This window comes from Schistocerca americana, chromosome 1, assembly GCF_021461395.2.
Source record: "Schistocerca americana isolate TAMUIC-IGC-003095 chromosome 1, iqSchAmer2.1, whole genome shotgun sequence".
In the NCBI taxonomy this organism is placed as follows: Eukaryota; Metazoa; Arthropoda; class Insecta; order Orthoptera; family Acrididae; genus Schistocerca; species Schistocerca americana.
The window spans coordinates 473,068,779-473,085,394 of NC_060119.1; the positions used below are offsets into that span (position 1 = coordinate 473,068,779).

General features: G+C 42.5%; 1 protein-coding gene across 1 annotated transcript in view; it reads left to right on the forward strand.

Annotated features, from left to right (window-relative positions):
- The first annotated feature begins 525 nt into the window (after nt 1-525).
- LOC124603708 (rotatin) overlaps nt 526-16,616 on the forward strand; it is a 417,493-nt gene continuing 401,402 nt past the window's right edge. The window contains exon 1 of the mRNA XM_047136418.1: nt 526-700. Coding sequence (XP_046992374.1) covers nt 658-700 — 43 coding nt within the window. The 5' untranslated portion in view covers nt 526-657. The remainder of the gene's footprint in view (nt 701-16,616) is intronic.

The following is a 16,616-nucleotide window of genomic DNA, read 5'->3' on the forward strand; positions in this document are numbered from 1 at the left end:
TGACATTGGGCTGGAAGCACAGCTGGATGAAATGTTTCCAGTTTCTTCAGCTTCCTGTCCAATCTGTATTCCTGGTACAAATAAACTTTTTTCCACGTTATTTTTATCAAATAATTCATTCATTGTGGCGCAAACTTAGTAGGTTAGCTTGAGATGATTAATTATGTATTTTTCATACACATAAATGTTATGTTTTTGGTAAGTATTTATGATCACGAAGGAACGAACGTTTGAATTGCCGCCAAAGACGAACGAACATAATCGACTTAATGACAGACGGCGTTGATGAGATAATTTTACTTACATCGTTGACTTTTGGTGTTGTTATGAAATTCATCTATCAAGATCTAAATAACCCCCATCACTGACGCGATTACATTTTTATTTCAGTCCTCGTTTTTTGTAAATAAACTTATAAATCATTATCACTGAGAAATTTTACGAGGAAAAATAAATTACAAGTTTCATTCCATCTTTGACCGAACAACGTACATCTCTGATACGCAGTACATTTGATTTGAAATTAATTTCATGTGTTGTTGGGTTGTTTACCGTTTTGTTGTCATTTGTGGATTAGACGACAAGTTATTTGTAGTGTTTGAGGGATGCTGTGTTTTTGTTGACATTATGTGATATCTAATTCCAAAATTATCCAACATGAGCGACAGTTCCGTCATCTCCACACTTATAGCTAAATTAGGTTCGTGCACGTCATGTTATTGAAATTGTTTTTCATAGTTTCTGATACAGTTTCTGCCTTTTCGTGTAACTACCATAAGATTTTGATTTTGGATGTTTATTGTGAGCCGATTATTTAAGGTAGTAAACTATCAAATTACCGAATGTACCATATTTTATGACTTAAGAAGTGCACGGAGCAGATGACCAGTGAAATGAATAGAAAAACCTATTTTTGAAGTTAAATTGACGTGACGATGACACACGGGATTGACAGCTATTAAGTTATTCCAGGGAACATAGAGAAATACTGCTACAATTTTAGTTAGTAAGTAGTTTCTAGATATATATGTAGCAGCATTATATTGCACACGGCATAGTGTAACAACATTATAAAGATGCTTGAAATAAAGTAGCAATATTTGTATCGGGATTGAGAAAAACTTGGTATTAAAAAACACGAACCCAGTGGGTAGATTTTGATTTTTATCGGTTATGTTTTTTTAAATTGTTTTCTATTGACGATTAAATAGTCCAGTTTAAATTCCTATGTCTAATTTATTAGAAACTTTGACCCAGTGTTACAACTACCAACTATGTTGGCACGTCTTTTCTTCCCATGACAGCACTTCATCCAGTGAGATAACCTTTTTCACCTACAGGCTTGTTTTATGAAAATTAAGAAATAATTTAGGAGACAAACGATCTGAGAAATTTGTGAAGATCTATGAGTTTAGACATTCTTCCGAAAAGTAGTATATCACGCTTGACAGTCATTATGATTCTACATCATGTTGTTTTGTTTTTCTAGAACTGCAAACGTTATTTAGTTGTGTTTCTTATATTGCAATCGAAGTTGAAACACAATATTAATAAAATAAATTCTATGATGGCTCGTATTAATTTGTGTAAGGCTAACTATGTAACATTTTTGTGTGTTAGTTAAATTTTCATATTTAAATATAGTCAGGTTTTATTGTTTCCTCTATTTTTTTTTTAAACCTGCATGTTTTTTAAGCATTTTTTGTTTATTTTGGATGAGGTTAAATTGACAACAACCTTAATGTGTGTAGGTGTTTTGAAGCAAAATTATGGAATTAAATAGATATGGATTTAGAAGCTTTTTGCTATATCAAACACAGACTATACGTGATGACTAATACCAACATCAAACACTTTTTGCAAGGTATTTATATAGAACACATGGAAGGCAGTTTGTTTAAATAAAATATCAGTGGAACATGATAAATAATGCTACAATGGCAACCAAAAATTCAGCATCAATCTAGAGCATGTCAGCAGTAGAAATTAAAGTGCCTTTATAAAAGATCTACTACCTTTAAGGCCACATAATAAGACTAGAAACAGGCTTGCAAACTCCCACAAAACTGCAGGCCTGTCAATCATTCTTCTGTAAATCTTACAGAATCTTTTTCAAGAATATTACTAACCCAAACACAAAATGAAGTGTATACAGATAATGGGTGGTCAGAAAAGTCTTAAATTTTGCAGTGTTCAAACTAATTTTTCAGGAGACATTTCTGAAAGAGGTGACTACAGCATGAGAAAAAGATTTAAAAACTGCGTATGTTAGAAAGCTCTCTGGGAAACTTAAATACCTCTGTTCTTTACAAAAGCCGTGTAATGATTGAGGGATAATAAATTGGTGTGTATCATAACAGACACAAGAACAATAACACACAAATCAGAGATAACTGTATAATAGTAGAAAATCCACAGAAAATAGAGAATTATGTAAGTGACTACTTTTCAGTTATTGCAGAGAACCAGCAGCAAAATTTTCCTAAGACAGGTGTAGCGCCCAAAATAAATTACGTTACCAGAATAATGATGATGTATCCTAAGAAGACAATACAAACATTAAAAAATAACAACATGGCGTGCCTGGATGAGGTGCCAATCTCTGTTCTGAAGGCATTCTCCGAGAGGATGCAAACTACATACAGAAGCATAATACATGTCCACTTTAGTTCAAGTGTTATCCATAGAATGTAGTACGTTCATGAGTTGTGTTTCTAAAATGAAGCATAGAGCTAGAGACATGTTGAATGAAATGCATGTGGCTGTCAAAATGTCAGTGTGTGAAGCCTTCAGTGACTAACGTAGCAAAATATTGTTGCAAGATCTCTCAGGAAACACAGAGATTCTTATGTTAATGCTTTTAGTGGCACCAGAGTCAGTATCCAGGTGCTGATGGATGACAGGATATGAAACTGAGGGTAGTAAAGTAAAAAGAGTTATATTGAACTTAATTTTCAAATGTTCTTTTAAAATGAAAAATTCATGAGAATCATACAAGTTTTACTCTTGCACCATTGCCGTGATGAGTGATATAGATCTTAGGGCTATAATAACCTCACAATGATCAAACAATGGAAAATCCAAGATGGAATGTAGCAATATTATGAAAAGGGAAGTTGCTACTCACCATATAGTGGATATGTTGAGTCACAGATAGGCACAACAAAAAGACTGTCACAATATTAGCTTTTGGCCAACAAGGCTTTTGTCAAAAATAGACGAGAGACACACACATATAGACATGCAAATGCAACTCACACACACATGACTGCAGCCTCTGGCAGCTGAAGTCATAGTGGGAGCAACAGCAGCAGTACACGATAGGAGTGGGTACTGGGTGGGGATAAGCAGGCAGCTGGGGCGGGAAGGTGGAGAGAGAGCAGGGTAGGCATGGGGTACAGTGAAGTGGTGCTGGGGAGTGCACAAGTACGAGGTGGAGAGAGCTTAGAGCAGCTAGGTGCAGTCGAGAGGTTAGATGGACGGCGGGAGAGAGGTGGTAGAGGGGCGTTGCGGAAAAGGAGAGATGTAAAAAGACTGGGTGCGTTGGTGGAATGAGGGCTGTGCAGAGCTGGAATGGGAACAGGGAAGGGGCTGGATGGGTGAGAAAAATGATAATGAAGGTTGAGACCAGGAGGGTTACGGAAACATAGGATATCTTGTAGGGGGAGTTCTCACCTGCGCAGTTCAGAATAACTGGTGCTGGTGGGAGGATCCATATGGCACAGACTGAAGAAGTCATTGAAATGAAGGATGTTGTATTGGGCAGTGTGCTCAGCAACAGGATAGTCCACTTGTTTCTTGACCATAGTTTGTTGGTGGCCATTCATGCAGACAGACAGCTTATTGGTTGTCATGCCTACATAGAATGCAGCACAGTGGTTGCAGCTTAGCTTGTAGATTACATGACTGGTTCACAAGTAGCCCTGCCTTTGATGGGGTTGGTGATATTTGTGACTGGACTGGAGCAGGTGGTGGTGGGAGGATGTATGAGACAGGTCTTGCATCTAGGTCTATTACAGGGATATGAGCCATGAGGTAAGGGTTGGGAGCAGGGGTTGTATAGGGATGGATGAGTGTATTGTGTAGGTTCGGTGCACAGCGGAATACCGCTGTGACAAGGATAGCGGATAGGACATTTCTCATTTCTGGGCATGACAAGAGGTAGTCGAAACCCTAACGGAGAATATAATTCAGTTGCTCCAGTCCTCAGTGGTACTGAGTTACGAGGGGGATGTTCCTTTGTGGCCAGACAGTGAGACTTTGGGAGATTGTGGTAGACTGGAAAGATAAGGCAAAGGAGATTTGTTTTTGTACAATGGTGGGAGGATAATTACGGTCTGTGAAGGCCCCAGTGAGACCCTTGGTATATTTCAAGAGGAACCACTCATCACTGCAGGTAGGTATTGCCAGTGGTTGGTAGGTTTTATATGGGCAGAGGTACTGATGTAGCCATCTTTGAGATGGACGTCAACATATACGAAGGTGGTTTGTTGGCTTGAGTAGGACCAGGTGAAGCAAATGGGGGAGAAGCTGTTGAGTTCTGGAGGAATGTGGATAGGGTGTCCTCACCCTCAATCCAGATCACAAAGATGTCGTCAGTGAATGTGAAACAGGTGATGGGTTTAGGATCCTGTGTGTTTAGGAAGGCTTCCTGTAGATGGCTCATGAATAGGTTGGCATAGGATGGTGCCATGCGGGTGCTCATAGCCATATCCTGGATTTGTTTCTAGGTAATGCCTTAAAAGGAGAAGTAATTGTGGGTGAGGATATAGTCACTTATGGCAACTTGGAAGGAAGTTGTTGGTTTGGAATCCATCGGGTGTTGGGAAAGGTAGTGTTCAACAGCGGTAAGGCCTTGGGCATTAGGAATGTTAGTGTAGAGGGAGGTGGCATCAATAGCAACGAGCAGGGCATGATGTGGTAAAGGGACAGGAACTGTGGAAGAAATGGTTGGTATCTTTTATATAGGTATCTTTTATGTAGGAGGGTAGGTTATGGTAATAGGCTGAAGGTGTTTGTCTACGAGAGCAGAGATTCGCTCAATGGGGACACAGTAACTGGCCACAATGGGGCATCCTGGATGGGTGGGTTTATGAACTTCAGGAAGCATGTAGAAGGTAAAAGGGCGGGGAGTGGTAGGGGTGAGCAGAGAGGTGGGCTCCAGGGAAAGGTTCTGGGATGGGTCTAAGGATTTGAGGAGAGACTGGAACCCACTGGATTTCTTTAATGCGGTCACTGTGGCAAGGTTTGTAGGTGGATGTATCTGGCAGCTGGCAGAGTCCTTCTGCCAGGTAATCCTTGTGGTTCAAAACAATGGTGATGGAGCCTTTGTATGCAGGTAGGATCATAAGGTCAGGATCAATTTTTAGATGATGGGCTGTGGTTCTGTCTGCAGATGTGCGGTTAGTTTGCATGTTGAGGGATTTGGGGAATGATATTGAGGCAAGGTTCAAGGTTAACAAGTTGTGGAAAGTTAACAGAGGCAGTGGGGTTGGATCACGATTGGATGGAGGAATGAACTGAGTCTGGCAGGGTTCAGTATTGGTCTTTGGTTGAGTTTGATTGTTAGGGTTGGTGGCGAAAAAGTGTTTTTACTGTATGGACCAGAAGAAGGAGAGAAAGGTCTTTAACAAGTCGTACATGATTGAATGTGGGAGTGGGGCAATAGATGGTCTTTGGAAAGGACATATTTCTGTAGGGATCAGGCTTCTGGAGGAGAGGTTCATGACTGTGTTTTGGGTCTGTTTAGGTTCTGGATTCTGTGTAGTGGTGGGAGGGAGTTTTGAAGGATGGGGTAAATGTAATAGGCCTATTGGCAGCTATGAGGGGACGTGGGGGAGGCTTCGAGGTTGTAGTGGTGGCAGACTGTGGTACTCCAAAGTGGGATTAGGAAGTGAGCAGGGTAGAGAATTTTTTGAGGTGGCGTTGTGCATGTTGCTCTAATTCCTTTAGGACAAGAGTTTCAGTGTGTGTTATAGGTTACAGGAATTTGGGATTTCATAGCAGAAGAATTTCATGGATGTAAATGCCGCGTGACTAGGGCCTCCTATTGGGTAGACCGTTCGCCAGGTGCAAGTCTTTCGATTTGACGCCACTTCGGCAACTTGCGCATCGATGGGGATGAAATGTGATGATTAGGACACCTCAACACCCAGTACCTGAGCGGAGAAAATCTCTGACCCAGTCGGGAGTCGAACCCGGGCTCTTAGGATTGACATTCTGTCGCGCTGACCACTCAGCTAATGGCGGTGGACATTTCACAGATGGAGAGAAGATATTACAAGGAGGTTTGGGCTTGGTTGATGTGGTTTCCAGGACTCTGCTGGGGAGGGCTAAGGATTGGGTGAATCTGAACAGTTGGAGGTATTGTGGAAGGAGGGTTGGCAGCCGGAGATGAGTAATTTGATGGTAAGGCCATTTGGGGGGATTTCAAGAGCCAAGCAACAACACAGGAACAGTATGTGGGACTGGGTTCTGGTTATGGATAAGGAAATGTTTCTGTATTGATGCAGATGGAAGCAGAAAAGATCCATGGTGGTGGAAAAAATGTGAAAAATACATGAATAAGATAGAATTACGTCTGAAAAAAATACACCCAAATATGTGGGGGAAATCATGAGAAGGAAGAAACAGATGAAAAAGGGGAAACCAACCTTCGTTAGTCATTTTCTCACCCAGCCAACCCCTTTCCTGATCCCATTCTAGCGCTATACAGCCCTCATTCTACCAACACCCCCAGTCTTTTTACTTCTCTCCTTTTCTGCAACACCCCCACCCCCTAACCTCTCCCTTGCTCTCCGTTTAACCTCCCTACTGCACCCAGCTGCCCTATCCTCTCTCCACCTCATCCTTGTGCGCTCCCTAGCAGCACTTCATTGTCCCCGAGCCCCTGCTATTCCTCCCCCACCCTACCCCACCTGCCTCCTTGCCCCACCAAGTTGCCACTCCCATCTTGCACTGCTGCTGTTGCTCTCATTGTGGCTTCAGCTGACAGAGGCTGCAATCATGTGTGTGTGATTTCATATCATATTCTGTTCCCATTGTTTATCCTGTGAGTTGTTAACCATATCAGCATGTAATACAACATCTCCATTTCCATACGTTCCCTGCAAGCCATTGTATGAATATTGGTGGAGAGTACCCTTTACCACTATTAGTCATTTCCTTTTCTGTCACACTCACCAATGGAGTCTTCATCTACATCTACATTTATACTCCGCAAGCCACCCAACGGTGTGTGGCGGAGGGCACTTTACGTGCCACTGTCATTACCTCCCTTTCCTGTTCCAGTCGCATATGGTTCGCGGGAAGAATGACTGTCTGAAAGCCTCCGTGCGTGCTCTAATCTCTCTAATTTTACATTCGTGATCTCCTTAGGAGGTATAAGTAGGGGGAAGCAATATATTCGATACCTCATCCAGAAACGCACCCTCTCGAAACCTGGCGAGCAAGCTACACCGCGATGCAGAGCGCCTCTCTTGCAGAGTCTGCCACTTGAGTTTATTAAACATCTCCGTAACGCTATCACGGTTACCAAATAACCCTGTGACGAAACGCGCCGCTCTTCTTTGGATCTTCTCTATCTCCTCCGTCAGACCGATCTGGTACGGATCCCACACTGGTGAGCAATACTCAAGTATAGGTCGAACGAGTGTTTTGTAAGCCACCTCCTTTGTTGACGGACTACATTTTCTAAGCACTCTCCCAATGAATCTCAACCTGGTACCCGCCTTACCAACAATTAATTTTATATGATCATTCCACTTCAAATCGTTCCGCACGCATACTCCCAGATATTTTACAGAAGTAACTGCTACCAGTGTTTGTTCCGCTATCATATTATCATACAATAAAGGATCCTTCTTTCTATGTATTCGTAATACATTACATTTGTCTATGTTAAGGGTCAGTTGCCACTCCCTGCACCAAGTGCCTATCTGCTGCAGATCTTCCTGCATTTCGCTACAATTTTCTAATGCTGCAACTTCTCTGTATACTACAGCATCATCCGCGAAAAGCCGCATGGAACTTCCGACACTATCTACTAGGTCATTTATATATATTGTGAAAAGCAATGGTCCCATGACACTCCCCTGTGGCACGCCAGAGGTTACTTTAACGTCTGTAGACGTCTCTCCATTGATAACAACATGCTGTGTTCTGTTTGCTAAAAACTCTTCAATCCAGCCACACAGCTGGTCTGATATTCCGTAGGCTCTTACTTTGTTTATCAGGCGACAGTGCGGAACTGTATCGAACGCCTTCCGGAAGTCAAGAAAAATAGCATCTACCTGGAGCCTGTATCTAATATTTTCTGGGTCTCATGAACAAATAAAGCGAGTTGGGGCTCACACGATCGCTATTTCCGGAATCCATGTTGATTCCTACATAGTAGATTCTGGGTTTCCAAAAACGACATGATACTCGAGCAAAAAACATGTTCTAAAATTCTACAACAGATCGACGTCAGAGATATAGGTCTATAGTTTTGCGCATCTGCTCGACGACCCTTCTTGAAGACTGGGACTATCTGTGCTCTCTTCCAATCATTTGGAACCCTCCGTTCCTCTAGAGACTTGCGGTACACGGCTGTTAGAAGGGGGGCAAGTTCTTTCACGTACTCTGTGTAGAATCGAATTGGTATCCCGTCAGGTCCAGTGGACTTTCCTCTATTGAGTGATTCCAGTTGCTTTTCTATTCCTTGGACACTTATTTCGATGTCAGCCATTTTTTCGTTTGTGCGAGGATTTAGAGAAGGAACTGCAGTGCGGTCTTTCTCTGTGAAACAGCTTTGGAAAAAGGTGTTTAGTATTTCAGCTTTACGCGTGTCATCCTCTGTTTCAATGCCATCATCATCCCGTAGTGAGAGAGAAACAACTGTCTGTATGCCTCCATAAGAGCCTTAATCTCTTTAATCTTAGCTCCTTTTGCGAAATGCATGTTGCTGGCAGTAGAATTGTCCTGCAGCCATCTTCAAATTCTGGTCCTCTAAATTTTCTCAGTAGCACTCCTCAAAAAGAACATCGCCTTACCTTCAGTGACTCCCAGTTTAGTTCCCGAAGCATCTCTGTAGTACTTGTGTGTTGTTTGAATTTACTGGTAACAAATCTGTTAGCCTACCTCAGAATTTCTTCAGAGTCTTTCTTTAATCTGACCTGGTGAAGATCCCAAACACGCAAACAGTACTCAACAATATGTCGCACTGATGTCCTGTATGTGGTCTCCTTTACAGATGCCCATGCTATACTAAATTTCTCCCAACTAACCCTAGTTGATCATTCACCTTCCCTGCTACAGTCCTTAGATGGTATTCCATTTCATATTGCTTTACAATGTTATGCCTTGATATTTAATAAACAAGACAGAGTCAAGCAGCACACTGCTGTTACTGTATTGAAACACTATGGATTGTTTTCCCTACTCATCTGCATTAACTTATATCATTCTACATTTAGTGCTAGCTCCCATTCATCATACCAGCTATAAATTTTGTCTACGTCGTCCTACAGTCGCTCAGCGATGACACCGTCCGATACACCACAGCGTCAGCAAGCAGTCTCAGACTGTTGCTTACCCTGTCTGCTAGATCATTTAAGTATATAGAAAATAATAGTGGCCCTATCACGCTTCCCTGGGGCAATCCTGACAATACCCTTGTCTCTGATGAACTCTCACCATCAAGGTCAGCATACTGGGTTATGTTACTTAAGAAGACACGAACACTGTAAGTGCACCTTTACTGGTAGTATTATCAGTGGTGTTGAGAAGCAGCTGAAATCAGTAAAATTAAACAAAGCTCTGTGGCCCAATGGAATCTCTGTCAGACTGTAGACAGAATGTGCAGCTGAATTGACCCTCATTTAACTATATTATACTGTAGAGCCGTCGGACAAAAAACTGTGCCCGCTTGTTGGAAAAATAAGCTCAGTTCACCCTGTCTGTAAGAAGGCAGCAGAAGTGAGCCACAAAATTGCCGCCCGATGTGCTTGACATCCATTTGTTGAATGGAATGTCCCTCTGCACTCCAACCACCGTGGATTCTGATAACATCAACAATGCAGACTCAACTCCTACTTTTCTCACATGACTTTCTGAAAGCCATGGATCAAGGTAGTCAAGTAGATGCAGTATTTCTTGTTTCTCAAAAAGCACCTGACTCAGTACCACATCTAACCTTATTATTGGATTTGGAATTTATGGGGTATCAAGTGAAATTTGTAGCTGGATTAAGGATTTCTGAGTAGGAGCATTGCAGTGTGTTATTTTTGCTGGAGAATCGTTGATTTATGTAGAAGTAACCTCAGGTATGCCCCAGGGAAATGTGTTGGATCCCTTGCTGTTCGCATTTTGTATTAATTACATGTAAGCAATATTAATAGTAACCTCAGACTTTTTTTATGTGATGCAATCATCTATAATGGAGTGAGATCCTGAAAAGATTTCAAAGTGGTGCAGAGATTGGCAACTTGCATTAAATGTCCAGGAATGTAAAGTCATGCACTCCACAAAACAAAAGAATGTAGTTCATCTGTCCTCTGAGTGCAATATCAGCACGTCGCGATTTGAATCAGTCAGTTTAAACAAATTCCTGAGTGTAACAATTTGTAGGGATATAAAATGGAACGATCATGTAGGCTCAGTTGCAGGTAAAGCCGGTAGCAGACATTGGTTTGTTTCTACAAAAATGCAGTCAGTCTACAAAGGATATTTCGTACAAAACACTTATGGGACTCATCTGACAATATTGGTCTGTATTATAATACAATTAAAATAAATAGTTCAGAAAGAGACTTACAAAAAGAGTATATAAATGTGTTTTTATAAGGAAAGGACAGATGCTTGGCTGTGATCTGATGAAGCACCCATTCCGACATTTACCTGAAATGATCTAGGGAAACTTAAATCAAGTTGGCCAGACAGAGCAGACTTCATATTTACGAATATGAGTGTTAGCAACTGTACAGCCTCATTTGGTTGTTTCCTATTGTACAGTGCTCCTTGATCTTCACACAATTTGCTCCAGATAACTTATACAGTGTGTGGCAAAAATAGCTGCAGGGTTGCCACAAGTTCTGGAAATCAGGGAATTTCAATCATGTCAGGGAAATTTGAAGAAAACACTGGAAAAACCTCATTTTTGTCTCAGTAGGTAAAATGGTTTGTTTACTGAGATATCAGGCATCGTCGCTGGCTCGGCGCAGCTGAGTAAGTGAGCCACTTCACTACTCATTCAGTTTTACTGCTTGTTCCCTTTCTACCAATCCCGTCATCTTGCAGTCGGTGCTGTCACCACTTCTTGCTGCTAGCCTAGCAGCTGCCAACAAGAGTTAGGGAGGTGTGAGGAGTGGTTTTGGATCTGATTCTCAGAAACTATTGACTCAGTGGCTGGAGACAGCAGTCATGTGTGCATGAGTTGTGTCTGAGTGATTGTGTGAATGTGTACATACTCTCATTTTCTGACAAAGAATCTGGCCAAAAATTTAGGTTGTGAGAGAGTGATTGTGTTTTCTATGTGCCTGTTTGGAGCTCAGTGATCATCTTTACAGTGAGTTGCTGTCATCCTCACTAGTATTGATTCTTAGAGTATTTACACAAGTTGTCTGTTGCATGGATTGATCACTGCGGTCTCATTTCATCAACATGATGTCTGTGACACGTAAATAGCTGGCCACACCAGTGGACTTCCATGACGGGCCAAAACCTCAGGCCATTTCTGTGGGTATCTCTAACAGCTTCGGGCCTGCCAATCTGAAGCCGATCATTTCCCACTAGTGTGCAGGCCCTGCCTGTCGGATCTAGTCTCAACAATGAGCCTGCAGGCCAGGTCTGTTTGTGTGTGGCATAATGGAGCATATTTTTGTGGTTTATCCATGGGTTCAGGACTGTGGTGCTCCTCGGCAGCCCTGAGACCGTGGGCAATGGATTTCAGGACTTGCAACTGTCTCACTGCAAGAATATTGTACATTGTGGCTTTTTATAGACATTTTATTTATTCTAGTACATTTTGGCATTTCAAAAGTAGATTATACATTAGAAGGTATGGATGATAAGAGAAAGAAAGTAGTGGCAGCCACTGGCAGTTTGTGTGCTATGTACTCGCATATTTCATGAAAGAAAAACCACACAATACCTGTAAAATAATAGACATAACACGGTAGGTAATAACTGACAATAACAAACGTACTAGAACCAACATTCCATTGGCAGTCATGGCTTAGTATTGATTTACACAGTTCCTCCCTGCCTTATACACGTCTTTCAAGAGGCCTACTTTTTTCTGAGGTTATTTCCGAAATCAGTGAAGATATTTTAAATCTGCCTTATGACTTCAATGAAATGCATACTCTTGTCACCAAATATGTTTCGTTTTATTGAAATAAAATATCCTCATATATACCATTTGGCTTGCTTTCTCCATCTAAAAACAGTTCATTGCAAAAGATGTCAGTGTTAGTATTTAAGATTTTTGTTCACACATTTAGCAATGCAGAAGCCCTTGCATTTTTTTGTCAACTTATGTCTATATTTACTCTTGAGATCTCAAAATGTGTTCCCTCAGTGGACCCACAGGTCTTTAGTAAGGTATGTGTGGCACACACAGGTCCCTGACCTATTGCAGCATTTATTCTTTTCTGTTCTGCTTTACCTTCCCCTTCCGTCTCCTTCCCTGTCCTCCTTCATTTCCCTTTGCCCCTTCCTTTCTTTAACTTGGTGTTCTTCTTTTTGTCAGCTCATCTATCCTCATGACTTTCCTTCATCTTGTGTTTTTGGTTGGTTACTTTTCTTCCTCCTTTTTGGCTTTTCTAATTTTGTCCTCCTCAGGGGTTTGACCTCCATCTTCAAATTTGAGATATGTAGTGTGAGCCACATGGGGAAGAACTCCCTCCCTAGTGTCTTTGGCGTGGTTTCCTCTCCTCCTCCTCTCCCTCTCGCTCTCCCCCTCCCTCCCCCTCCCTTTCCCCCTTCCCCTCCCTCCCCTCTCCCTTTCCCCCTTCCCCTCCCTCTGCCTTATGTCCTTTCGCCTCCTTGCTATGTCACCAGCTTGATAGCCAGTCCATGTGCTGTGGCTGTTACGTACCCATCTAACTGAGACCCCTGACACTGCAGGGATCACATTGCTGGTACCTGCACCGTGAACACCTTGTGCAAGGCTAGGAGTTGTAGCCCACCTTTTTGGGTCATTGGAACTCCGGACAGTGACCGTCCTGCCAGAGCAGCCACTGCTGTGGTTGGGTGGTGCCCACAAGGTGAGCCCCTGTTATGAGTGAGTGTAACCAGAATGGACGTTTGGCACATAAAATATGTTAAACTCTCTGGCTGCTCTACCGTGACCGCATCTTTTCCTTAACATAGTTCTGTCTCAGTTCCTGTTTCTGTCTTCCTGGCATTACCCTCCTTGGATACACCCTGGGAGGAAGACCAGACCTGTCACCGTGGGGCAAAACTCTTTCCATGGTTCCTGGTCTATAGCAGGATTGATGGGGAGACTTTTGCTGCCACCAAACCCCTTTTCTTTGTGGAACATACTGAGGACAATTTAGGTGAAGTTGAGTTATTAAGCAATATGAGATTTGGCTCTCTCCTTGTAAAGACAACTTCTGCCAGTCAGCAGCCTCCCTCCGTACCTGCGACCATTTAGGAGGCATCATCATGACTATCACTCCTCACAAGTCACTCAGTATGACAAAGGATATAATTTTCCATGAGGATCTTCTCCTCCAGTTCAACGATGAACTTACAGCTAATCTGGAATGACATGGTGTTCATTTCACCCAGCGTGTCTAGAAAGGCCCTAAGGACCATCATGTAGACACTGGCACTTTCATCATGGCATTTGAGGGGTTTACCCTGCCCAAGGTTATGGTAATGGTGTACAGATGCACCATGAAACCATACATTCTGCCTCCCATCTGTTGCTTCCATTCTCTCAACTTCGGCCACATGTCCTCATGATGCGATGCCACTCCCAACTGTTGTGATCGTGGCCACCCTCTTCATGTGGGGAGCCCTTGCACTCCACCGCCTAACAGAAAAACTGCTCTAGCCTCCATTCTCCCCACTCATCAGTGTCTAGTGTACATGAAGGGAAAAAAAATCAGGAAATAAAGATCCTTGACAGTCTCAGATGCTTTGAGACCTGGAAGATGTTTGACAGACTTCACCATGTAAATCTCTTCTCTACCTTTTCCTCAGTTGCGTCGTTTCCTCCTCACCCCTCCCCCTTAACCCCATCCTGTTCCCCATCCCTTTATTCCCTTTGCTTCCCCTCCAGGAACCACTCCCCCTCCTCCTCCTCCTCCTCCTCCTCCTGCTGCTCCTCCTCAGCCAGGGAAAACATCCTGTTCTCTGGCTCCTGCTAGGGATGGTCTCCATCTTGGAACACCCCTCCCCGACATTCTCAGGACAGGAAGCTTGCACCCTCGGGCCGGAGGAGAGACCTGCACTCTGAGGGCCCCAAAGCCACTCGCTCTCTGTCCGATCCCAACACCATTGCCACATATTCCCTTACTAGTAACACCTGCTCCTTCTCACCGAGGGAGAAGAAGAAGCAGCGCAAGTCAAAGGATGGGGCTTCCCCAGCTTCCTGGGGTGTTTTACCCCCTCCACCTAATCCAGAATTAGGCCAGCTTTTATGGATGTCACCCCATCCTCGTTGGTCATGTCCACCGACCAACTGCTGTGATCTCCCCTCGGCATCTTTCTCTCTCACCTGGACTCTTACCACACAATAATCCAATGGAATTATCATCACCTTCTGGAAATACAATGCCTTGTTTCCTCCTACTCTTCATTCTGTCTTGCTCTTCAAGAAACTCACTTTTATGATGACCACTCCCTAACATTTAGTGTTATTTGGCATTCTGTTGGCCCCGGGACAGAATTTGGAGGAGTTGGTACTTTCGTTCGCATGTATGTCATAAGTGTCTGGACCTCCTTCATACCAACCTGGAAGCGATAGCATTTAGAGTGCAGACAACTCCGGCAATCACCTTTTGCAATGTCTGCTTCCCTCCAGGTAGGCCACTTGCTTATGTTGAACTGTCTACCTTAAGACAGCAACTCCCACCCCCGTATTGATATTGTCTCCTCGATGACGGTTCCCCTACCCACATCAGTGCCGCTCATGACACCTTTACTGATATTGATCTCACAGTCTCCTCCCCTGCTCTCGCGGCTCACCTACATTGGTCACCCCATGATGATCTTTGTGACAGTGACCACTTTCTGATGATTCTGTCATTGCCCTGCCACCGCCAGGCAGACAGGCCTCATGTTGGGCATTCCGCAGGGCCAATTGTCCTTTATATACTAGAGATGCGCAGAATTGTTCTTTTCAGAGATCGGATCAGGACTGGTCGTTCACTGGAATGAACTAGCTCTTTTCCATGACGCAGCGCTCACCATTCACTAACAAGAATAAATAAAAAGAAGGTACATTGCCTTTTTAATTCAGGTCTCTAAACCTGTGTTTTTATCCAATTTGGTCAAAGAACATATAAAGAGGAGTACTAATTTTGTTATGTAGCTAGTAATACAAAAGTTTCAAATTTTGTTTGCTGTAAAAATTGTAAATATCACAACAAAATCCAAAATATTTTTTATCAACTAGAAAAACTTTAAGAATGGAGACTGATTCTTGTTATATTTTGATACTTCTTCTGGAGGGGGGGGGGGGGGGGGAGACATATAAAATTATTACATCTGTATTTGAACTGTTTCTGCAGTCATCATTTACAGTCAATATTGTCATTCAGAAATAAAATTTGACCCATTTTAGTTGATGTGAGTCTCTTTCTCTTCTTAGTGCACATTTGCTGTGCTTTTGAAAATTCGGTCACAGGCCACTGATGTTGCTGTGATACATAATACTTTCACAACCAATTGATACAGCGCAGGTCACAGCAATTTTCTTGTTTTCCAGGAGTTTAAGGAATTGCTGTTTCTGGGCAAATATCTCTCCACTAAACATTTGTTCCATTTGACACTTGCTGCAGTTTCTGGGTTGTGACTTGCTTGAAGCTGACTATTAGTTTCATTGAACTCCTCCCAGACTGATGAAGTCTCATGTGTTACAGTGGTAAGTGGTTAAGAAATGAGCTCTGTTTTGAACAACCAATGCTTTCATTTCTTCAATAGCCTTCATGTAACAGTTCTGAAAGGTTTTGTCATCTGAAGATTGTTGGCTTTGGATTGGGGGTCCAGTAACTTCGCCTGACTAATCAGTTTGTTGCTGGAGATAGTCCCAAACCACTCTGCTAACCGTTTAAGCAAATTATCAACCAATGACTCTGTTTCTTGAAGACATTCTTTATTTTTGCCTTTAAAAAGATTTTAGTTGCCATTCCATTAACCTTGGCAAGATCTCATTTTTAAAAGGAAGACTGTTTTCTCTGAGGACACTGCTTTGGTTAACACATCAAAAACTTTCAAAATCTGTGCAGCTTGTTGCATTATCTCCCAGTCTGTACCTTTTAAGTTTAAGGTGATCAGTTTTCCACCTGAAATAGTGAGCCAAGAAATTTTGGGATTAACCTAAATCTTTGCAACATTTTGTAAGTAGAGGTCCATGTGGTTGGGACATCTTATTTCAGTTTAAGCCAGTCTTTCTTAAATAT